This window comes from Zootoca vivipara, chromosome 2 (genome assembly GCF_965207765.1).
Source record: "Zootoca vivipara chromosome 2, rZooViv2.hap1.1, whole genome shotgun sequence".
Lineage (NCBI taxonomy): Eukaryota > Metazoa > Chordata > Lepidosauria > Squamata > Lacertidae > Zootoca > Zootoca vivipara.
The window spans coordinates 106,307,548-106,331,766 of NC_142584.1; the positions used below are offsets into that span (position 1 = coordinate 106,307,548).

The 24,219-nt window shown below is 47.3% G+C and overlaps 2 protein-coding genes across 3 annotated transcripts; both read right to left on the minus strand.

Annotated features, from left to right (window-relative positions):
* Positions 1 to 1,183: 1,183 nt before the first annotated feature.
* Positions 1,184 to 8,150, minus strand: LOC118078788 (cholinesterase-like). Of its 2 annotated transcripts, none has more exons than XM_060271226.2 (4): positions 8,020 to 8,150; positions 4,717 to 6,202; positions 3,609 to 3,775; positions 1,184 to 1,435 (listed from the first exon to the last, which is right to left on the minus strand). In XM_060271226.2, exons 1-4 carry the CDS (start codon positions 8,138 to 8,140, stop codon positions 1,368 to 1,370), a joined length of 1,842 nt encoding a protein of 613 aa, XP_060127209.2. In that variant the 5' UTR covers positions 8,141 to 8,150; the 3' UTR covers positions 1,184 to 1,367. The 2 variants fall into 2 exon arrangements, with proteins under 2 accessions (XP_060127209.2, XP_060127210.2); XM_060271227.2 differs by having other exon boundaries at positions 7,881 to 8,107.
* A 6,678-nt stretch (positions 8,151 to 14,828) lies between these two features.
* Positions 14,829 to 23,053, minus strand: LOC118081093 (cholinesterase-like). Its single transcript, XM_035107259.3, has 5 exons — positions 22,944 to 23,053; positions 19,058 to 20,564; positions 17,859 to 18,004; positions 16,686 to 16,774; positions 14,829 to 15,789 (listed from the first exon to the last, which is right to left on the minus strand). The coding sequence occupies exons 1-4, from the start codon at positions 22,948 to 22,950 to the stop codon at positions 16,704 to 16,706; spliced, it is 1,731 nt and encodes a 576-aa protein (XP_034963150.3). The 5' UTR covers positions 22,951 to 23,053; the 3' UTR covers positions 14,829 to 15,789; positions 16,686 to 16,703.
* Positions 23,054 to 24,219: the final 1,166 nt, after the last annotated feature.

The following is a 24,219-nucleotide window of genomic DNA, read 5'->3' on the forward strand; positions in this document are numbered from 1 at the left end:
CTCTTTGAACTCTGGTGGGAGGGCATTCCACAGGGTGGGTGCCACTACCGAGAAGGCCCTCTGCTTGGTTCCCTGTAACTTGGCTTCTCGTAGCGAGGGAACCGCCAGAAGGCCCTCGGAGCTGGACCTCAGTGTCCGGGCAGAACGATGGGGGTGGAGACGCTCCTTCAGGTATACCGGACCAAGGCCGTTTAGGGCTTTAAAGGTCAACACCAACACTTTGAATTGTGCTCGGAAACATACTGGGAGCCAATGTAGGTCTTTCAGGACCGGTGTTATGTGGTCTCGGCGGCCGCTCCCAGTCACCAGTCTAGCTGCCGCATTCTGGATTAGTTGTAGTTTCCGGGTCACCTTCAAAGGTAGCCCCACGTAGAGCGCATTGCAGTAGTCCAAGCGGGAGATAACTAGAGCATGCACCACTCTGGAGAGACAGTCAGTGGGCAGGTAGGGACTCGGCCTGCGTACCAGATGGAGCTGATAAACAGCTGCCCTGGACACAGAGTTGACCTGTGCCTCCATGGACAGCTGTGAGTCTAAAATGACTCCCAGGCTGCGCACCTGGTCTTTCAGGGGCACAGTTACCCCATTCAGGACCAGGGAGTCCTCCACACCTGCCCGCCTCCTGTACCCCACAAACAGTACTTCTGTCTTGTCAGGATTCAATCTCAATCTGTTAGCCGCCATACATCCTCCAACCGCCTCCAGGCACTCACACAGGACCTTCACCGCCTTCACTGGTTCTGATTTAAAGGAGAGGCAGAGCTGGGTATCATCAGCATACTGATGGACACCCAGCCCAAACCCCCTGATGATCTCTCCCAGCGGCTGCATATAGATGTTAAAAAGCATGGGGGAGAGGACAGAACCCTGAGGCACCCCACAAGTGAGAGCCCAGGGGTCTGAACACTCATCCCCCACCACCACTTTCTGAACACGGGATGCATGAATGACATTAGCATAAAGGAGTCCTATAGGCCATCTGTCATTGATGCTTTAGATTTAGATTCCTGCATTACAGGGGGTTGGACTAGATGACCCTTGGGCCCACCCAACTCTGATTCTATTATTCCATGCCGGTGGCTCCCTCCTTGGGGATGGAAACCCTAAATGAGCCCATGTCTTCTGCAGATCCCATTCATGCACTCAGTTGCCCAGAGTACCAAATGCCTGAGCGGCATTTACATTTTCATTAAATTCCTGTCAAAACATTTGTTTATTTCTTCAGACAGGTGGGTCCCAATGAACAGCTGCGTTGTGAATAGTTGTGTTAAGGAGCAGGCACAGCTGAAACTGTTTCTAAGGCATGATTTCCCCCATTTCAGAGCTTCCATTTTCACATGCTGCGAGATATTTCCTGTTCTGCCTCTCTAAGTTTGTGTCGCACTGTTCACATCTTTCTCCAAAGTAGATGAAGCAGGAACTTCTGGAGATTTTTCTGCGAAAGACAAAGGTGGGACAGAGGGAAAGAACTGATCAGCAGAAGGTCAAACAACTATCCATGCAGGAGATTGCTCAGTCTCCTGACGTTTGGTTTTAATCAAAAGCAGAATCCCCCTCCCCACATTTTTATGGTACCCTCCATGCCCCACTGAAGATGGGGTCTTAAGCTGCTTCAGGGGCAAAGCTCTCTGAGGTGGCTGAGGGGAACAGGTGTTTCATTCCCCCCTCACTTTACCAATTTTTTTTTTAAAAAAAAATGCTGCTACTCCTACAATGACAATAACAAGGTTTCCTTTTCCACAGCATGCAGCCAGCATGTCTCCTGTACCAGAATGCTGTGGGAACTGATGAGGCCTTTAAAAAAAAACCAGAGGATGGGGAACCTGTGGCTCTCCAGATGTTGTTGTTGGCCTGATCATCCCTGACCAGTAGCCACTAAAGATCGACAGATCTGCCAATTTTGGTTCTCCCAGTTTCTCATTTCTTCATTCTTAAATTCAGTTCCTCACATTCCTGCAGCCGCCGGCAATTTAGGGGGGGAAGGACTCAGGAAAAGATGTGTGGGAGATAATTTATCTATTTGCATCGTTTTGTTAGGTTGTTTAATGTTCTTGCTGTTCTACTATGTTTCATTACGGTCAGTTGCCTGGGAAAACAAGGAAAGGGATTGAATTGTAAGCAAGTGAAGGCTGAGAAGAAGAAGAGGAGGAGGAGGAGGAGGAGGAGTTTGGATTTGATATCCCGCCTTATCACTACCCGAAGGAGTCTCAAAGCGGCTAACATTCTCCTTTCCCTTCCTCCCCCACAACAAACACTCTGTGAGGTGAGTGGGGCTGAGAGACTTCAAAGAAGTGTGACTAGCCCAAGGTCACCCAGGAGCTGCTTGTGGAGGAACGGGGACGTGAACCCGGTTCCCCAGATTACAAGTCTATTGCTCTTAACCACTACACCACACTGGCTCTGGTTTGAGGCAGCCTTGGCACCTGTTGCTAAGGGATTTGGAGTGTGGGGATAATGGCCTTTGGAGGGTGGATAAGCCAGTGAGGGAAATGGAGAGGAGGAACCTTGGAGTACTGAGGGAACAATACTGCTGTGGGGAGTTGTGGAGAAGCTATGATAAAAGAAAACTGCCTTCAATTTCTTGAAGTGTCTGTGAGGAGGACTGAAAAGGACCGTGATGTGAGAAAGAACAGCTAGATGATGTTCCGCTTTCACCATTGGCGCCTGGAATGCTGAGGCAAAACTTTCTTAGAGAGGGACATATTTGGGCCTTGTTCTAGAACATTCTGGGCTAACAGAAGATAGCACTGGTTCCAAGTTTCGGAGGGCCCTTGAACAAAGCAAATGTCATAAGGCCCCTTCTCTTACCGAGTAATCCACCACTCTGGCATTATCACCTGCTGGTATTACAGTGGTACCTCTACTTACTAATTTAATGCGTTCCGAACGCACATTCGTAAGTCGAAAAAAATGGTAAGTCGAATCCCATAGGAATATATTGGGAGAAAAAAATCGTAAGTCGAAGCAACCCTATCTAAAAATTCGTAAGTACAGTAGAAAAAATCCTATCTAAACAGCATCCAAGATGGTGGACAGAGCTCCATTCGTAAGTAGAAACATTCATAAGTCGAGTCATTCATAAGTAGAGGTACCCCTGTATTCACCTTTCTCCTCCTTGCTACCACTTGCTTGTTTGCCAGATGGAGAGGCAAGCAGACAGGGACATCCACTGCTTGGCCTTTTCATCCACCCACCCCTTGTCTGAGCCAGGGTGACAGGCAGGTGTACAAGCACGTTGCAACGGTGAAGAAGAGAAGCAGGTTGGGAGGGATCCTGTCTGTGGTCCCTCTCCTGGGGTGTGGGCCCAGAACATCTGCCCTCAATGCCACCTCTTTGTGCAGGCCTCACAGAAGTATTGCCTACTTTCAGTGATATCCCTTCTCCTTATTTCTCACTAGTGGCTGCAGTAGGGGCATGGATCTGATCACGCCAAGGCCACAGGTCTCATCCCCTCACAAGCCACCTGCCTATTCCTGTATTGCAGGGGGTTGCACTAAATGATCCTTGGGGTTTGTTCCAACTCTACAATTCTCTGATTCTGTTCTGTGATTCTACTCCAGAGCGGGGAACTGCATATGGTTCCTCTCCCAAAAGGGCCCTGATCACACCTGTTTGTGTGGCCTTAGAATGCAGAGAGCTCAGGAATTCGCATCGTGGGCTAGGCGACATCCGTTTGAGCTGGCCTGCCACATCTGTGCCAATGTGGAAGAACTTCTGCTCTGTAGCGTTGTAGACAGGCCACTGTGCCTCATCTCCCATGGACCCAGTGGGATTCCTGAAGAGGAAACAAAGAAATCAGAGCCATATCTCAGCCTCAGATTGGTTTGCAGGGTGAAGCTTCCAGTGTTGTATACGGTAATGTAATAAATAGATAAGCCACGCCAGAATTTAAATAATGTCTAAACCTTGCTCCCAGTGCTGCCGAGAGTGCTGTGCCAGAAATAAAAGTTGCCCCATAGCCGACATCAGAAGTGGGCAGCTGTGCAAGGATTCATAGTGGTACCTCGCAAGACGAATGCCCTGCAAGACTAATTTTTCGCAAGACAAATGCGTTTTGCGATCTGATGGTGACTCGCAGGACGAATTTAATTAATGTGTTCCTATGGGCAAAAAAAGAAATTTCAATGCATTCCTATGGGAAACCGCGATTCACAAGACGAATTTTTCGCAAAACAAATTGACTCGTGGAACGAATAAAATTCGTCTTGCGAGGCACCACTGTATGGGCAACAGATTCTCATTAGGAAAAATGGCTGTGTTTCTCAAAATGCTGCCCTCCAGGATCACACATGCTGTGGTAGAAGCTTACTCACAGGTGCAGTCAGGCATTGTCCATGATAACTACAGCAGAGGTGGAGAACGCCTTTCAGAGCAGGGGCCACATTACCTCATACACAACCTTTTGGGACCCAGTGTTGGGTGAGGGCAACAGTGGGCCAGTCAATGGATGTGACTCTTGCCTTGTACAATAGGCTACATTCCAGTCTTGAAAACACCGATCTCCCCACCGGGGCACGGAAGAGATATTATCACATTTCAATGACACATTCCAGCCTGGGAAAAGCCCTCAAGGATGGCAGAGAACTCAGCAAATGAGAGGTGTGGCCTGGGGAGGGAAGATCCCAATGACTGTACAGAGAGAATCCCACCCGTCCTCCACAAAATGGAAGCACAAAATGCCACTATTGAGCCAAAAGTGTTTGATTAATGCCTTACCCACTTCTGGCAAATTCTGCCCAATATCGCATCACTTGCCGGCTCAATTCGACTTCGGCGGCCTTCACCTCCGATCGGTTTGTTTGCAACACTAATTCCACACTTCCAAACAAGTAAGGTACCTCAGCTCCATGGGGTGTCCCCGCCCATTCAGGCCAAATAGAGTCAGGACTGCGGTGGTCGAAGGAGTAAACATAAACTGGGTTCTTATCTTTCCCCACCTTCTCAGCAAACTCAAGCAGTGGGCACACAAAGTTGTAATCTCCCATATAATGAGCCATGGCCAAATGATATTGTTCCAGCCCATGGCTACCTTCAGTGTACTTCTGTAACACATCCTGGTCAACATCTTTTTTGGCTCCTGCTGTGAAAGTTCCTTTGACTGCTTCAAGGGCCTGCTCCCGGGTCAGTTTTCCATCCTTCAATGTCATGTTAGGATACATAAAAAATACCGTAGTTGACCCTTCATCAGCAGTGACACCAGCGAGAATGGGTTTGCCGTGAACAAGACCAATCTCCAGCCTCTTTGGGGGATCATCTGGGAGGAACTCCCCATCCGTTGTCAATGATAAGAAAGCTTGCAAGGCAGCAAACGTTTTGCTGTTCATTTCCATCCCCTGTAGGCAGCTTACCATAGCACTGTGGTTAGCTTCATGACACCCCATGAGGCGACTCACTATCACTGAATCTCTTAGGGCATTTTCAGGATTCTTCCAACCCCAGGGAGCATTGGGAACACCACTCTGAAGCACAGCACGGGCAAAAAGGGGTTGGCTTGCCGGTGAAAGCAGGTGGAAACCAACTGCGGCTCCTCCAGCACTTTCGCCAAGGAGAGTTATCCGGGCTGCATCACCGCCAAACACAGCTGCGTTCTCACTCATCCACTTCAGAGCCAGATGTTGGTCCCACAAGCCAACGTTTCCTGGGGCATCTGGAGGCAGGTACAGGAAACCCAGACTCCCCAGGCGGTAATTCATGGAGGCCACGATGACATTCTCTGTAGCTGCTAACAAGGCCCCATTGTACATATCCAAAGAGGCTGTGCCCACGATAAAACCCCCGCCGTAGATCCATAGGAGGATGGGCACTGGTGTGACTGGCCATGGGTGGGGCACCCAGATGTTGAGGAAGAGGCAGTCCTCTGAAAGTGGTGTGTTAGCATCATATAGCTCTGAAAATGGCATTTGTTCGATGTTTAACTGATGGCAAGAGTTGCCAAAGGTGGTGGCCTCCAAGACCTGGCTCCACGGCTGATGTGGAATTGGCTTCTGGAAGCGCAGTTTTCCCACGGGGGGCTCAGCATAGGGGATGCCTAGGTAGGCAGTCACAGAGCCAGTGCCAGCTGGGAGTATTTTGCCTTTAATGGGACCACTGCTGGTGACCACCACAGTATCATCATCATCAGAGGCAGAGCTGGAAGCCAGGAGGAAGAACAGGAGACAGAAGGAGGAGGGTGAAGTCCAAAAATGAAGCATGGCAGCTGCAGCTGAACAAATCAGAAATAGGGGTGTGGTGGGAAACATTAGAATATGAGACATTAGAATAATGCAACTAAGGTTGAATACAAGAAGAAACCCAAATGAAAGGGTCAGTATCAAACAAATCTGCTTTTTGTATGTCCCTGCCTACAAAAGAACATATACCACAATGACCGCTCCCCACATTAAATGGGGGGGCTTTTGCATGGCCGTGCACAGCCCCCTGGATCCCAGAGCGGCTACCTGGTAGTTCGGACTGGCTGCATCCTCCCCAAGTTAGATACCTGGGGTCTCCGCCTACCCCAGCTAATCGTCCAATCCTGCCTGGGGAGGCGTTGCCAGGGGACTGGCCAGGTAAGGGGAGGGACCATACAGCCCACACAATAGAAGGTGAATCTTCCCTAGGATGTTGCGGTCGGCTCCAGAGCTTCTCCCACCCTCCACACCCTCATTTAAGTCTTCTTTTGCAGGTTAACCTCTTTTCCACAGGTACACGGGCGCTGCTACGTCAGGGCTTGAAAGGAATTTTCCTGCATTGGCAGGTTACGCCTTTCCCGTAGCAATACGTCACAACTTTGGGGTTTCAGGCCTTAGGCAGAATCCTTTAGTCTATCTTCCTAAATGGGGGGGGGTGGAGCTGTGTCCCATGCCCCCTTTGCGGCGGTGATACCAGGGTTCCCCGTTAAAGGGGTCTAGAGGGGAGGCGTTGGCCGTACGCCAAAAGGTTGTCATTGCTCTCCCCTCCAGTGGTGGCAAACAGGGGGCGGGCTCTCTGCTTGAACATATGTTCTCCAGAGCCAGCCCAATCCCACACATTCTGGATAACCCTGAAGTCTCCCAGATCCCCAGCTGGGGACTGGGAGGGATAAACGCCCAATGCCTGAGCCAAGGTCTCCCTACATCTGAATCTTAATAAAGTTGTGGCCAATTTTAATCCCATAGCAAGTTGTCTTGAGTCATTATAACTTTGGCCACCTCATGAGAAGAGAAGACTCCCTGGAAAAGACCCTGATGTTGGGAAAGATTGAGGGCACTAGGAGAAGGGGACGACAGAGGACGAAATGGTTGGACAGTGTTCTCGAAGCTACAAACATGAGTTTGACCAAACTGCGGGAGGCAGTGGAAGACAGGAGTGCCTGGCGTACTATGGTCCATGGGGTCACGAAGAGTCGGACACGACTAAACGACTAAACAACAACAACAACATTCTGCTCAGGGGTCGCCTGGGGTTTGGGGGACTCTGCCTGTCCACGCAATAAAAACTCTTTAAGGTGCCAGGGGACACTGTCCAGTTTTTCCTGATATTTTGATGGTTTCTATTCCCTGTACCATCCTAAGCATATATAGTTATTAAGTCCTATTTTATTTAACAGAAGTTTTGGTTCCTCTAAATCAGGCATCCCCAAACTTCAGCCCTCCAGATGTTTTGGACTACAATTCCCATCATCCCTGACCACTGGTCCTCTTAGCTAGGGATCATGGGAGTTGTAGGCCAAAACATCTGGAGGGCCTCAGTTTGGGGATGCCTGCTCTAAATTATGAATGCAACAGGTAACTGGGTATAAGGGGTTATCATGGAAATCGCCAAAGACAAACCCAACCCCCCAAAAAGGTAAAAAAAAGCAACAACATTGACACTGCTAGAACTCAAGTTTCTGATTTCCTTTCCTATGGCAAATTGTTTACCTGTTCTCCAGAGAACATTCCCCCATTCTCATCCACTCTGATTTGTGATGTAGAGTTGTTGTAATTTCAACTTTTGGTAATGTTCTGAGTTATGCCCCATGGCCAGCTCACATCACATTTCTGTTGCTTACAGACTCACCCTGGTGGATGTTCCTGCTCCTCAGTATCCCCTGCAGCCCACTCTGAAGAGGAAAGTTAGGTACCGCTGAGGATCCAGACTCTCGTATGAAAAACACCTGGGCATGGGAGCATCTGCTCATCTGTACGTAAGCAAAAGTCAATGACCGACTGGCTTTGCTCACCCAGTGGGAGGAGGCTACATCTTGGCAGGATCCGAATGGAGGCCAGGGGTCAGAGAGACCTTGCTTTTACATAAATTGGGAGAAGGTGCAGGGGGGGAAGACAAAGGGCTGCCTCCAAAATAAGTCATACTCAGAGGAGACCCACTACCATTAAAGGACAAGACTAAGATAGGACCATTGATTTCCATGTGTCTACTCTGAGTAGACACTGAGTAGTACTCAGTTCACATGGAACTCAGTAGTAGACACAGAGTTCCATGTGTCTTCTCTGAGTAGACGCGGGTGGTGCTGTGGGTTAAACCACAAAGCCTAGGGCTTTGCCGATCAGAAGGTCAGCGGTTCGAATCCCCGCGACGTTGTGAGCTCCTGTTGCTCGGTCCCAGCTCCTGCCAACCTAGCAATTCGAAAGCACATCAAAGTGCAAGTAGATAAATAGGTACCGCTACAGTGGGAAGGTAAACAGTGTTTCCGTGCGCTGCTCTGGTTCGCCAGAAGTGGCTTTGTCATGCTGGCCACATGACCTGGACATAGCTGCCAAGTCTCCCGTATTCCCCGGGAATCCCCCGTTTTTCCAGCTGTCCCCAGCCAAAAAATCGGATTTTTTTTTCCGGTTTATTCTGGCGCGGCGGCCATTTTGGAACTGGGCGGAGCATGCTCAGAAGTGACTTTTGATGCTGCTTTGCCCAGTTCCAAAATGGCGGCAGCGCTACTTCCGGTCTGCTACTTCCGGTCCAGTCCCTTATTTCTCAGGCCGGAACTTGGCAGGTATGGACCTGGAAGTTGTACGCCAGCTCCCTCGGCCAATAACGCGAGATGAGTGCCGCAACCCCAGAGTTGGTCACGACTGGTCACGGGTGCCTTTACCTTTACTCTGAGCAGAACTTTAAAGGATTCAGCCCAAAGGTATTACAATCCTTCTGTCCTTTGGCCATGGAGTGATACAAATGTCCACAAATACAGGGATTTTGGATTTTTGAGAAGCAGCTTTCCAACAATATACACCCATTCCTAAGGGATGTGCAGGCAATGAGGTTTATTCGACTAACAACTAGTGGATTGGAAACAGATTAAGAAAATAGGGATTAATACACAAATAGATTCTAATCTAGAATGCTCCAGCTTCTCCAAAGATCCAGATACGCCAATGGAAGCCTGTCCCATCAGGCTTTTCTCACAGTCAGTTGGGGATGCAACCAATGAGTAAGGTCCTTCCAGATCCATAATTTGATAGCAGCTTAGCAAGGACCTCCAACCAGCAGGTGGCAGCAGAGATGTTGCAATAGCAACTGGGGTGCATTGCAAGAGGGAGCTCCAGCTAGGGTTGCCAAATTTCAAAAAGTAAAACTCATGACACCTAGGAATTCCTAACAGCTTTTTGAGCTATTACCACTGCTTTGCCCATCGGATGCCATTTTTAAACCCGAAAATCAGAACATGTCAGGAATTTTCCTGATGTATGGCAAGCCTAGAATTGCAACACTGGGAGGGGTTTACTGCAGTGCCCAGAATTGTTTGAGGGAAGGAATGTGCTTTGAATGTGCTTCAAATGTATATTTTATACGCACCTTGACTTCGTGTGTGAGTCCCTAGCCCAGGGTCCCCAATCGCCTTCTCAATCCGGCCCGCGGGCGGTCCAGGAATCAGCATGTTTTTACATGAGTAGAATGTGTCCTTTTATTTAAAATGCATCTCTGGGTTATTTGTGGGGCATAGGAATTCGTTCATATTTTTTTCAGGAATTCGTTCATATTTTTTTCAGGAATTCGTTCATATTTTTTTTCAAAAGATAGTCCGGCCCCCCACAACGTCTGAGGGACAGTGGACCGGCCCCCTGCTGAAAAAGTTTGCTGACCCCTGCCCTAGCCTGAACTCCACCTGGAGCCCTCCAGGGTCTGCCAGGAACCGTGACTGTCTCTCTTTTTCATATAATTTTTATTATTTTTATTAATAAAAGGAAAACATAAAATATAAAAACATTATAATAGCCATTTCTAAAACATTTGCTCCGCCGAGCTCGTGACTTCCCTCCCTCTCTTCAACTGGTTTCTAATTTCCTGATCAGTTATATACACATTTCTGCTCTCAGTTTCTGTCCTTCAGTAATACATCTCAAGTCCTTCTATTATCCATGGTCAGATACTATTTTTATATTATGTTGCAGCGGCTTATAGGCCAAATATACCATAGCATAAGCTTCTATGGACCAGAGCTTACAGTGGCAGAAGGATAAAATAGTTAGGCAGTTTGTCCCACTACATGTTTTAATTTACTCAGCTATGTGAAAATTATATATAACCGATTGCAGCGGTTATTGTGCTTGTTTGGCATGCATTTGAGAATTAACTGAATCATTGCAAACGGCACTGTTTGCATTTTGTTATTATATAAACTCTGCTCGCTGTTCCCACCACCACTTGGACCCACTGTGTCTATTACAGGCATCCCCCCAAACTGTGGCCCTCTAGATGTTTTCGCCTACAACTCCCATGATCCCTAGCTAGCAGGACCAGTGGTTGGGGAAGATGGGAATTGTAGTCCAAAACATCTGGAGGGCCGCAGGTTTGACATGCCTGATTCATATCAATCCTGGAAGTGTCTTCACATTTTTTGCAATAGTCTCTCAGGTACTCAATAAATTTACTCCAATCTCTCTGGAATTTCTGACCGCCTTGGTTCCGGAACCTCACAGTCAGTTTGGCTAACTCTGCATTGTCCATCATCTCCATCTGCCACTCCTCGATCGTTGGTAGCTCTTGTGGTTTCCACCTTTGGACTAAAAGAATTCTTGCTGCAGTGGTGGCATACATAAATAGTCTTTGGTCTGCTTTTGTAATCTCTTCTCCCATCAACCCAAGCAAAAACGCTTCCAGTTTTTTGGGGGAGGTATATTTTAACTTGACTCTTGCATTGAACCTGAACTCTTGCTGGAGACTGAATCACCACCTGAATGTGACCACCCTCTGGAAGATAATAGTCATTGTACATTTGAGAAGGACACTTAATGCGTTCCACTTCTGGCAAACTCTGCTCAATATTGCATCACTCTGCCAAATACTACTAAATAAATAAATAAAGCAGGCAGTGTTCCACTAAAAATAATAATTATCTAGTACATATCGGTAGAGCATGAAACTCTTAATCTCAAGGTTGTGGGTTTGAGCCTCACATTGCAGGGGGTTGGACTAGATGATCATCATGGCCCAGCTCTATGATTCTGTTCTATGACTCTCTCTCTCTCTCTCTCTCTCTCTCTCTCACACACACACACACACACACACACACCAGCTTAAATAAATGTTGTGGCACCACACCGCCGCATTGCGAGGGACACATATTTGTCTATAACATAGCAACCACATTTATTATAAACTTTCCCTTTTTCAGTTAAGGGCACAGTAGGAGCGCGCTGTCTCTTTGGTTTCTCTCTACTGCTCAACAATTCCCAAAAGAGATTTTTTTAAAAAAAGCTGTGCTGCTAACCAGCACAAAGAGGACAGCTCTGTTTGCTGACCTTGGGGTTCTTTCCGCAAACAAGCTGCAGTCATTCACCTTCCGAGCCCTGGCTTTGAACATGTTCTGTGTTTTCTAGGAAAATGTGAATTGCTGTTTGTTTGTTTTTAGGTTCCCTCCCTGGTACACCCCAGTTCTTGAGGCACGTCTGCCTCAAGGATAGGGAAACCAGCCAGGCTGGATCCATAAAGGACTGTAGGTGAGGCTACCCAACTCTTAATCACATGACATCAGAGTGTCAGGGAAACAGCCTACTCACGAGTAGGACCCTGGCAGGGACACATGCCCGACTGGCATGTTCCCTGTTTCCTGGGCGATCTAGCTTCTGAGCCTTCCTCAGCCTCAGGACCTCTAGTGATTGATGTAGTGCATCAACACACTCTTAGCATCTGCAGAGATTTGCACAGTTGTGTAACAGACTGTGGCGATTCGCCACCTAGACAAGACCCAGCGTGTAAGGGGTTAAGCTTGGAGCAGATAGAACCCTCGGGGGCGGGCTCAGCCCAGGGATAAAAACCCCTCCCCGAGTGGCAGTTAGTCAGTTGGAGTTAGTCAGTTGGAGTTAGTCAGTTGGAGTTGGAGTTGAGACAGTGAGTGAGCTAGTGAGTCAGAGTTGGTTAGTTCGTGAGAGGCAGAGAGCTAGGTGGTGTATTGGAGGGTAGGAACATACAGACGGGATACAGAGTTGTGAGCTTATTAATAAATATTTACTTAGGTGACTTTAGCAGTAATAGGCCGGTAATTTATAATTAGAGGTAATAGGCCGGTATAGGTAACATTTCAAGTTCATGTACAACAAGATTCTCAATCCAGTAACCGCACGCTTATGTAACAATCAATAAACTAAACTTGTTGTTTTTAAATCACATCCTGGTCTGTGTCCTTTGAGAAGGGAATAGCAAGTATCCAGCTGGCAACCTGAGAGGAGCTGCAGCCTGGGATACAACGTGTCATTGGTGCAGCACCAATCGACCTTGAAAACGTCCAGTGGTGCTGTACAGGCCCAGGCAGGGCCGTGACACAGACCACAGCAACTCAGCATTCTGGCTAAGCTAGTTTATTTACATATAAACACACAGAGAGCACTGGAACATGGCTCCCCCTCTCTCTAGCATCATACAGCAAAGAGAAAGAACAAAGGAATAACAGTTCTGTAGCAGGGGCCCAAAGGGCCCCAATTAAGTTAATAATGTAATTCCCTATAAATCCTGGAATATGCTTATATTAGTGAATTATGGTAACCTGTTGCTTTAAAGAAACTGATGATTCAGCAAGAAGCCGTCCCTACTGGGATAGAAGGTCAGCTAATACGTAAATCACAAAGAAGCAATTCATAAACTAGAACATAAATTGTTACATCCACACGTAACACAGGTTCCCATACATGCAAACTAACAATATGTAACAGATCACAGTAAGAATCAAAGTTTAGTTAGCAACGCTTATTGCGCATGCGTATTAGATTAGGTAATGACGTACATATTAAATATGAAATGAGGTGATGAATATTAAATATTAAATGATGTAATGATTTATGTGATTGGTTAAATTGAAATCCTTTGTCTGAAATGTTATAAATACCCCTGCCTGGCCTTTGGGCGGGGTTCCAGTATTCCGAAAAGATTCGACTGTAACCTTATTGCTTTGCAATAAACATAATGGACTCCTAACTCCTCTTGTCTCTGAGTTTTATTGGCTAACTCAGAAGATAAGCCATTTTTGGCTTACAACAGTTCCACTTCAGGAACACAGTAGGACAGACATCCTGTCTACGTCACTTCCCACTCTGTGGAATGAAAACACATGCCCAGTCATGTGATAGACAACAAACCCATGACTGACTGCACACGGGGAATGAATCTCCCAACACAGACATCATGATGGTGGGTGTGGTGTTTTCCTTAGCCTGCAACCACAGGCGTGCCTGACAGCCACATGTCTTCTGTGCAGACTCCCAAAATTAAGCCGAAAGGATTTCAGGATCTTTTTGCTAGAGTTACGGCATGAATATGTGCTAACCTTTTCCCCTGTTATGAAAAATGTACCCCAAAATGCGTTGCCTTTTAAGAAGGACAGACGCGGGTCGGAAGCTCCAAAATTTGCACTAAGTTCAGCTCCGCCGGGAAAATGACAGAGACCACACAATGCTGTCAGGAAAAACAAACTGATCCCTTTATTGCAGAATGCAAAGCTACAGCTGTAGGGTCCCTGCCTCTGGAAAGAAGGAAGGAACCCCAGGAAATGGTAAAGTCCCCTTATATACCCTCCTGTCCCTGCATGGAAATCTCTGGACTGGGAGGGAGGGGGAGACAAGGGCAACGGGTGGGGGATCGGATTAGCTGGGTGCGGAGATGACTTTTCCTTTCAGATGGAGAGATGTCAATCGCTCTTCTCCTGTCGCTGATGGTGCTCCCTGTTGTTTGGCAGGAAGGGCAATCAGTCGAGATGGGTGCAGAGGTGGGGCAGTTCCTGGCGATTTCCATGGGGTGGAAGTCCGCCCGGCAGTGTTTTCCTCCAGGCCATGGAAGGGTGGGCTACGTTGAGGATGGCAATTTATTTGAATAAAGTTGTTCCAGCTAATCCCTCTATTGTCCGTGTGTCCTTGAATGGGTATAGGGTGGTAGTAGGGCAAGGTTCAGGTGGGTTGGGATCATACAGGGTTCATACAGAAAATATACCTGGAAAACATACCTAATGCAGGGATTTCTAATTAAAAGGTAGCAGTCCTGACATATACAGTTCTAAGATATAAAACAGCAATTCTAATACAGAGGCAGCGGATAGAGATTTCATGGTAAGAGAACATATAATAGGCTGTATTATTAACTTGAGTAGAAAAGTTTAACTTTGGATTTGGGCGGTTTTCCCCCCCCTTCTTCTGGAAACATTGTTTTGTTCTGGGCGGAGGGGAGGTGGAGAGGGGAAATGTGTGAGTTTATGCTAACTGTTGTGCATATGCAGATCCTTAAGCCTAGCCGGAGGGGTGGGGAGACAGGGAAGATGGCATTGAACAGGATTCTGGGTATTGCAGCTGTCAAATTCTGTCACCCCTCTCTGTTCATTAATAATGGTGTCCTGCAACCCCCCCCCCAATATGATTTTATAACACCCCGCAAGAGAACTCATACACAAGAGGAGCAAAGAAAGACTGGTTTATTACATGAAATGAAAGTTTCAGAATATATGGGTGCCGCTTCAGACAGCAAAATGACCCTACAGTATAGGCAGGCAGCAGCTCTTGCCACACCAACACACCTTGATTTAAAGAGTAAAAGAATCCCTAACTATTCCCAAAAGTCTACAGAAAGTGGGTGTGACAATATTGCCACAGAACTGACACTAAAGTAAGAAAGGGAGGAAGAGGGGCATCTGTGTCCTGAAGCGAAGCATGTTTTGGTTCCTTGAGGGTGTAGAGTTTATTGCTGGAATTTGGAGAACTAGCTAACCATTGAAAATCGAGCGGGTTTGTACTCATTTTAGCCAATGCATCGTAAAGGAGAGGAAAGGGGTTGAGCAATTTCTTATAACACCGACATGGATTTGTTCTATCGTCTTTATCCCACAAGTTCCTGTCTATTTCCTATGTCATTTACTTTGTTCAGTTGGTTGGTGAAAGAATATAACCCTAATGAGAAATGACTAAACTGGTGATCTTTGTTTCCTGAAGCCTTAAGGTTATCTTACTGTGAGAGAGGCATGGCATTATGGTATTATGATTATTATTGGGGGGGGGGTGGAAGAATGAAGTTGTTAGCTTTGAACTACAGGAATCAAACTATCACTCATCAGGACCAAAGCAAAAGTAACTTAAACTTTGCTAATATCAAAAGGAAATGTATATTAGATGTCTCAGGAATCTACAACTGCCAAAGAGCTTGAAACCCACTTCTCAAAATGGCAGAACAGTTACTTTGTTAGAAGCTCAAAATTTCGCAGACACATAAAAGGTGTGTTTTCAATTGGTTGTGAGCGTGTTAAGGTCACAGGAAGCAGTGGGTCTTTATCAGCATGGGAGTCCCAGAATATCTTGTCAGGTTTTCTTCTAGGTCACTTGGTAATAATGCTTTATTCTTGAGGGACACAAAGTCAGGCAACACCTGTTGAAAAGATGAGTGGGGTTTGGTCAGATTGCAATATAGGCATGAATGAGAGAAATACGTTTAGCCAAAAAAAGGTGTGTGTTAGGCAAAACTGCAGACAAAAAAAGTATTAGAATAAATTAGCACTATAATGCTGATGAATTTTCATAATGCTGATGAATTTTCATGAGGATATATATAGCAAATTGATGTGCAAATGTAAGGGAAAGGGAAAGGATCCCTAGATGGTTAAGTCCTGTCGAATCATACTATGGGGTGTGGCGCTCATCTCCGCTTTCAGGCCAAGGGAAAGCTTTTCTGGATCCTGTGGCCAGCAGAACTAAATCACTTCTGGTGCAACGGGACACGGTGACGGAAAGCATAGCACACAGAAACGCCGTTTACCTTCCCGCCACAGCGGTACCCATTTATCTACTTGCACTAGCGTGCTTTCAAACTACTAGATTGGCAGGAACTGGGACAGAGCAATGGGAGCTCACTCCGTCGTAGGGATTCAAACTGCCGACCTTGTGATCGGCAAGCCCAAGAGGCTTGGTGGTTTAGACCACAACGCCACCCACATCTCAGCATGTGGAAATGTGGAGAGCTGAGTAAGAGGGTAACAAGAGAAAGCACTCATTTACAGTACTTCAGCTCCCTTTGGGCTGCAGCACAAAACCTTCCTGATATGGGGAAAGGGACAGATGTTCGCATTTAAAACATGGATCCAGACACAGGTTGCAGAAGGAAGCCGTTGCAGCTGTGGGCCATGCAAACCATTAAGCCGGATGACAGAGAGGGGAGAAAATGTCCTCCTCTCAACTGTTCGATGTGGTCTACCTATTTATTCTCTGTTCATTCATTCATCTTTCTATACTCCCCAGCTCCAACATTTCCTCTGTAGTCCTAATGACCTTTCATGGAGATTCCCTCTATTGGGTTGTGGATTCCTTTTTCTCGTCCTCCTCCTTGTGTGAAGCAGCAGAATCCTCTTTCAATTTGTCTGTAGAAGAAGGGGAAGCAGAAAGAAAGAAAACGGGGGGGGATTTGAATCTGGAAATGAGATGTGGAAGACTCTGGAACAAGGGTCGCTGACCTAGGTATTTAGGCATATATCCACATCTGGATTTTTGAGTGAGTGCCATGGCCACTACCCCAGCTCTGGTTTCTTCTCAAAGAAGTGAAACAGGAAGTGGGAAAGAGTCTCAATCTTCCAGCTTCCTCCTTCAGTTCTTGGCTTTTCACAGGGCCAGGGCCGTCTTTAGGTCATCGGGCACCCTGGTGCGGGGATCCCTCGGGCGCCCCCCCCCACTCTTAAAAAAAAGGGAAACTCTTACCTGGCGTGTCGGGCTGCGGGAGCCTCACGGCGGCCCCCGCACCTCACAGCAGGGCCGTGCTGTGCCGGAGGCCGCCTGCCTGTCCGATGCCGCCGGATTGAGTGGGGGAGGGGGCGCCGCTGCTCCGCGCGGCCTTCCTCCCTTCTCCCAGCAGAGCGGGATGCCAGGGCAGGCCAGGCCACGGCGGGTTCCTTCCAGCCAACAGGGCGCCGCGTTTCATTGGTAGAGGTGCTGCCATGTGGCGTCACCTCTACCAATGAAACGCAGCGCCGGGGTGAGGGATGACCCTGGCGCTGCAGAGCGGAACAGGGTCCTAGTGCCCCTGTTCCACTCGCTTCCCTCCCTGCTCTCGCGGCGCGGCTGGTGGAGGGAAAAGGGAGGCCGCCGCGAAGCTCCCCCACTTGCTGGGGCGCCCCTCAGCGCCCCCTGATCGCCCAGGCGCCGTGGTGCATTGCGCCACTAGAGTCAATGGGCGAGCTGGGCCTGTACAGGGCAAAAGGTAACCTCACTTACCATCTTATGGCCAAAGGATGGAGGGGTAGAGAGTACACCCATGGGCACCCAAGCCATTGCACCCATGGTCATCACATTGGCAATCCCTGTTCTAGAAGTCCAGGGACAGTAGCATCTCCTTTCAGCTGTAGGTGATGTCAGTTACAGTACAGGAACTAGAAGCATTTGTCTTATGAGGTCTTAGCCCCCACCGCAGTCCACACACACCTATACTGCAAGGCAAAGAACAGAGCTCACTTGTCAGTGTATTGAAGAAAGTGCAGTGTTGCACAGGTGACCTGTCCACAACCTGGGTTGGCTCAGTGCTCAGGTAGAAGAAGTTCTGCTGTGTGGCATTATAGAGCGGCCACTCTACCTCACTGGCAGCTGACCCCGTTGGTTTCCTGCAGAGGATGTAAAACAAATATATAGCTCTAAACACCAATATACTGCTCTCCATCTTCCATCCAGGCAAAGGGCATTATCAGAGTTTGGGGATATATCCCAGTCAGGCAAAAAAACACTTGAGGAGCAAAACAGAGCCAGTGAGAGCTGGAGAATTCTGAAGGCCAGATATTCACAGGAACAGTCGGATTTGCAGATGACACCAAACTGGGAGGGTTAGCTAATGCCACAGAAGACATGATCAGAATTCAGAATGACCTTGACAGGTTGGAGAACTGGGCCCAAGTTCAACAGGGACAAATGTAAGGTTCTGCACTTAGGCAGGAAGAACCAGATGTGCAAATATAAGATGCAGGACACCTGGCTTACTACCGGTAGCAGTGCATGTGAAAAGGATCTAGAGGTCTTAGTGGACCGCAAGCTTAACATGAGTCAACAGCAGCCCACAAAGAAAGGCTAATGCTATTCTAGGCTACAAAAACAGAAGTATAGCGTCCCGCTCAAGGGAAGAAATAGTGCCAATAGTATCTTAGTGAGACCACACCTGGGATACTGTGTCCAATTCTGGGCGCCACAATTTAAGAAGCTGGGGTGTGTGCAGAGGAGGGCAACCAAGATGATCAAGGGTTAGGAAGTCAAATCTTATGAGGACCGGTTGAAGGAGCTGGGTATGTTTAGCCTAGAAAAGAGGAGACTGAGAGGAGAGATGATAGCAAGCTACACAACCACACACAACGTCTCTGCTCGGGAGGTTCTGGTCTCTCTTTCCTTGGAGGTTGGATGGCCATCTGTCATGGATACTTTAGCTGTGATTCCTGCACTGCAGGGGGTTGCTTCCAACCCTACAATTCTATGATTCTATTCCCAAACCTGGTGATCTCCAAATGTTCTCAGTTACAATTCCCACCAGCTCCATGTTCAATAGGCATAATAGGAATGGCAGTCAGAAACATATTGGAGGGTATCAGGTTGGGGAAGGTAGCTTTAAGGGTTGAAAGGGCTTGCCTTCTGTATAAAGGTGAAGCACAAGAGAGGAAAAGGTAATGCCTTACCCACTTCTGGAAAACTCTGCCCAGTATCGCATCACCCTGCGGCTCAGATCAGCCTCCGCTTCTGTGTAAGTTTGATTGATGGCCAAAGCTGTCTCGAGGGTTCCAAACAAGTAAGGCAGCTCAGCGCCGTGGGGTGCGCCAATCCACTCAGGCCAAACAGAGCCTGAGGTGTGGTGCTTGAAGTAGTAAGTGTACACAGGGCTTCCAGCTTCTTCCAGCTTCTTAGCGAATTCATCCATTGGGCACGCAAAGAAGTAATCGCCAAAGGACTGTGACAAAGCGCTGTGGTACCGAGCTGGATCCTGGGCTTCCTTGCTGCTGTACTCCTGCGCCACAGCCTGGACAACTTCTTCCGTCGCATTTCGTATTGCCATCCGTATCCCTTTCAGTAGTAGCTCCTGAGTGAAGTGGTGGCGCTCGATGCCAGGAAAACTAAACGGCAGAAAGGTGGACCCTTCGTCGGAGGTAAAACCAATGAGGATTGGCTTGATCTTGATGTTCCCAGACTCCAGAAGCTTCTGAGGGTCGTCAGGCAGGAAATCTCCATCTGTTGTTGGTATCACAGGGAGATCGATAAGATATTTGCTTTTCTCAAGGAAGAGTATTTCCTGTGGAGAGAATTCTGTGGCATCTTTCGCCTGTAGGCAGCTCATCACAGCGCTATCGTCGCCATCAGCACAGCCCAGCAGCTGGGTGATAGCGAGGGATTTTTGCTTGGCTTCCTCAGGACTCATCCAAGCCCAGATGGCATTGGGAGATCCACTCTGAATCACAGCTTGGGCAAAAAGGGGCTGGCTGCCTGGTGAAAGGAGGTGGAAACCCACTGACGCTGCTCCGGCACTGTGGCCAAATATGGTCACCCGAGTCGGATCTCCTCCAAAGGCGGCGGCATTCTCATTGACCCATCTCAGAGCCAGCTGTTGGTCTAGCAAGCCCAAGTTTCCTGGAGCTGCTGGTGGTATGGTCAGGAAGCCTAGCATCCCCAGGCGATAATTCATGCTGACAACTATCACTCTCTCAGTAGAAGCTAAGGATGCCCCTTTGTACAAGTCCAGGGAAGATGTCCCAGTGAAAAATCCCCCTCCGTGAATGAAAACAAGGACAGGGGTTGGTGTAGAGGGACGCGGGTGGGGAACCCAGGTGTTGAGAAAGAGGCAGTCTTCTGACTGTGGTGTATTGGCTGCCCACATGGCTGCATCAGGGATGCCAGAAATAACAAAGTGGGGGCAAGAGTTGCCATAGCTGGTGGCTTCCAAGACTTGGCTCCATGGCTGATGTGCAAGGGGCTTCTGGAAACGCAATTTCCCCACAGGGGGCTCAGCATAGGGGATACCCAAGTAGGCCGTCACAGAGCCAGAGCCAGCTGGAACATGCTTGCCCTTGATGGGGCCACTTTTGGTGACCACCACAGTGTCATCGCCAGGGGCAGAGCCAGAGGCAGGTGAAAAGAGGAGGAGGAGAATGAGAACGTAGCGGAGTGAAGAGAGGAGACCAGGCATTGCAGCAGCTAGAAGGGGATTTTAAAAGTTACATTCAGTAAGAGGCAGGTCCTTTCTCTCTCAATGATCCGCCGCTCTGCCCTGCTCTGCGGTTCTTCCCTAAAGCCCCACAAGGGCAACACAGATCATGGACCTTGAATGCCTTCTGCAAACAAGCCATGAGGTCCCTCACTCAGCAACCTGGGCTGACTCTGCACCGGGCTCCATTTACATTGTTAGAAAGGTGGGAAATCAAATAAATTTAACACATTTTCTCCAGGTTTATATGTTCCAAGGCTCAGCTATTCAGGAGGTTTGGGAGACCAGTTATTCTAGCCATTTCCTGCTCGATAGCCCATTTTTCTGTCTAGGAATAAAATTTAATCACTCATTTCTACATTCTTTATGTATGTCTATGTTCCTATTTCCCCCCTAAATTGCAGCAGAAATGCAAACATGCTTGGAGGTGCATCAGGTGGCAGTGATTAATTTAATTCTTTCACTGCAGATCAAGAGACTAATGAATATTACAAAGGTTTTAACTCCCCTTTTGGAAATGTCCATAACTCTTAATATAACTTGTTTATATTGATACAATCTCCATCGAACACAGTAAAACTTACCCTTGAGTAAGCATGCATGGGGATTGCCTTGTACATCTATCCACAAGTTTGAGTTCTGACTCTGTGTGCTCCCTTGATGTGCAATTGCTGTTTTGCTCTAGGGTTCCCAATGTTTCTTAAAGCAACAGTTCTTTTTCCCAGAACAAGGCTCTTTCCAGAAACAGAGGTGGTTGTGGGTAGGTAATAGAGAGCCTTCATTCACATTATTCGTCCAGGACTTATGTCACAGGGACATGCTAGGCTGTCTGATGGCAAAATGCCCCCGGAAACTCAGCTGAACTTACTTTTGAGTAACAGGTAGGTAGCCGTGTTGGTCTGAGTCGAAGCAAAATAAAAAAATTCCTTCAGTAGCACCTTAAAGACCAACTAAGGTTTTATTTTGGTATGAGCTTTCGTGTGCATGCACACTTCTTCAGATACACTTGAAACAGAAGAGTCAGACCCTTATGTATAACAGAAGAGTCAGACCCTTATGTATATACAGAGGGTGGGGGGGTGGGAATGGGTGATGGGCTGATGGGAGTGGTAAACCTGTAGATGGCTGTTAACGACTGCTGATGACTGCAATTGGTCCTGCAGGGAAAAAGCAAGGGCTGAGGCGCTAAAGAAAGCTTGATCATGCATCAGCCCTTAGCGCCTCAGCCCTTAGCGCCTTAGCCCTTGCTTCTTCCCCGCAGGACCAATTGCAGTCATAAGGGTCTGACTCTTCTGTTTCAAGTGTATCTGAAGAAGTGTGCATGCACACGAAAGCTCATACCAAAATAAAAATAAAAAGTTGGTCTTTAAGGTGCTACTGAAGGAATTTTTTTTATCTTACTTTTGAGTAAACGTACATAGATGAAAGCTGTGCCTAGGCGTAAGCCACATTAATTCAATAGGACTTACTCCTGACTAGACATGGTTAGAACTACCATGTTTGCCATATGGGATGTTGTTGGGACCTTTTTCTTGGGAATGGAGGAGAAATTCTATCTATCCAGTATGCATTTAAAGTTGAAACACAGCTCTTCTTTGAAATCTGCACTTGTCTGAATTTTGTGGTACAGTTATCTAACCCAGCCATGCTTACGTAAATGGATGTATTAGTGGAAAGTGGAAAGAAGTGAGGATCTTAGTGAAAAGAGCATAAAATAGCATAAAATATATTAGGCAAATTGTTCCCCCCCCCCCAAAAAAAATTAATCAGTCAGAACTGCTTATAAAAATATATATGAGAAATTCCTACTATACTACTACTTAATTTCTGTGGCAATGTCTTTATAAATGCAAATGGATGCAAAATGTGGAGAACCGAATTTATGGTTGGAAAAATGAGAACCAGAGAGAAACTGATATGGACAGACTCACCATCCCTGTTCAGAAGTAAGATCTTCTGGGATTGATGACACTTAGTGCCTAGTAAGTGTGATTTGGAGTGCAACATAGACCACCTACCTGAAGCAAAATAATTCAAGGGCAAGTCACTAGACCTTTGGAAAACCTGCAAAGAGGGGAGGGCTTCTGGGTCCTAAATGACAGAATGGGCATCACATCCCGCTTTCCCCGCTTTCTCACACCCACACCCAAAGGCTTGGGTTAAAGCTATGTGTAGCTGTTGTAGTTCAGAGAAACAGCAGTCCAAGGAAAAGATCAGCCAGGGTTTCCTTAAACACAGGAATTGCATAGATTCCTGCAACCGACTTGAACAGTCAACCATTGACATTGTTTCAGAATTAGAGGTATGCAAGCCTAAATCCAAATCAATTCTTCAAAAGCAAATGGATTTTCCTAATTGTAAGGTCTCACCTCCCATCTCCTTAATGAGTTGTTTTCCACTCCTGATCCCTGCTCCGGCCAAAGGGGGAAACAAAATGCAGATGTGACCAGTGTGATCCCTGCAATGCTCACAAACAACAGAGAGTAACTATGCTAACTGAAAACAGCATTGATCTCTCAGGCTCTGTCCAAAGAGTGGGAGGATGCTGGAAGATTGACAAGGTGGAAGTCCATGACTAGGAGGCTTTGCTTTGCTACAGTGTGATGGATTCCCAATCCTTTTAATGATTAATAGACTATTGTATTTTAATATTCTGTTGGAAGCCGCCCAGAGTGGCTGGGAAAACCCAGCCAGATGGGCGGGCTATAAATAACAAATTTTATTATTATTATTATTATTATTATTATTATTATTATTATTATTAGCATCGCTGATATGCAACCTTGTGGCTTTGGGAGAAAAAAAGGAGTCCCTGTCCAAGGCTATCAGGGGAATGATGACTATGCTGTGTGTGTCCCCACCAATGGGGGCAGTGGGACTCTGAATACCAGGTGGGGAGAGCATTCTTGTGCTCAAGTCCTACTTCGGGGCATCTGGTTGGCCACAGTGAGAACAGGATGCTGGACTAGATGGGCCTAGGGCTTGATCTGGAAGGCTCGTATGTTCATAGGAGTGTATCTTAATTTATTTTAAATATTGTTGCATGCCACCCGAGTCTTGAAGCAGGGTTTCAGGCGCCGACCCAGAGTTTGTGTTTCCTTTTGGAAGTGAGGTCAAGCAGAGACTGTGGTGTCTTTATGACGTATGGTTTATTTATGTGTATCGTTAGAATCTTAGAATCATAGAACTGGAGAGGTGGAAGGGACACAACCTAAGCCTACAATGGAGGGGTTCACAGCAGCCCAAAACAGTCTTGATTCTCCTGTATCCACAGCCTTGTACTGACAAGGTGGAAGTCCAGTACCGGGATCAAAGACAGTGGGAAACAGAGACTTACTTTGATGTGGAGTTTGAAGGGAGATCTGCAACCTCACAGCGCTCAGAAGAGAAGGGTTCCTGAACATATTTTGGTTCTTTATTTAATATATTTTTATTCCACCTTTCCTATTGGCTTTTGGCAGTGTGTTAAGTGTCATTGGCTGCTGGCCCCTGGGCTTGCTGGCCTTCCACCAGTGAGAGCCAGTGTGGTGTAGTGGTTAAGAGCGGTAGACTCGTAATCTGGGGGACCGGGTTCGCGTCTCCGCTCCTCCACATGCAGCTGCTGGGTGACCTTGGGCTAGTCACACTTCTTTGAAGTCTCTCAGC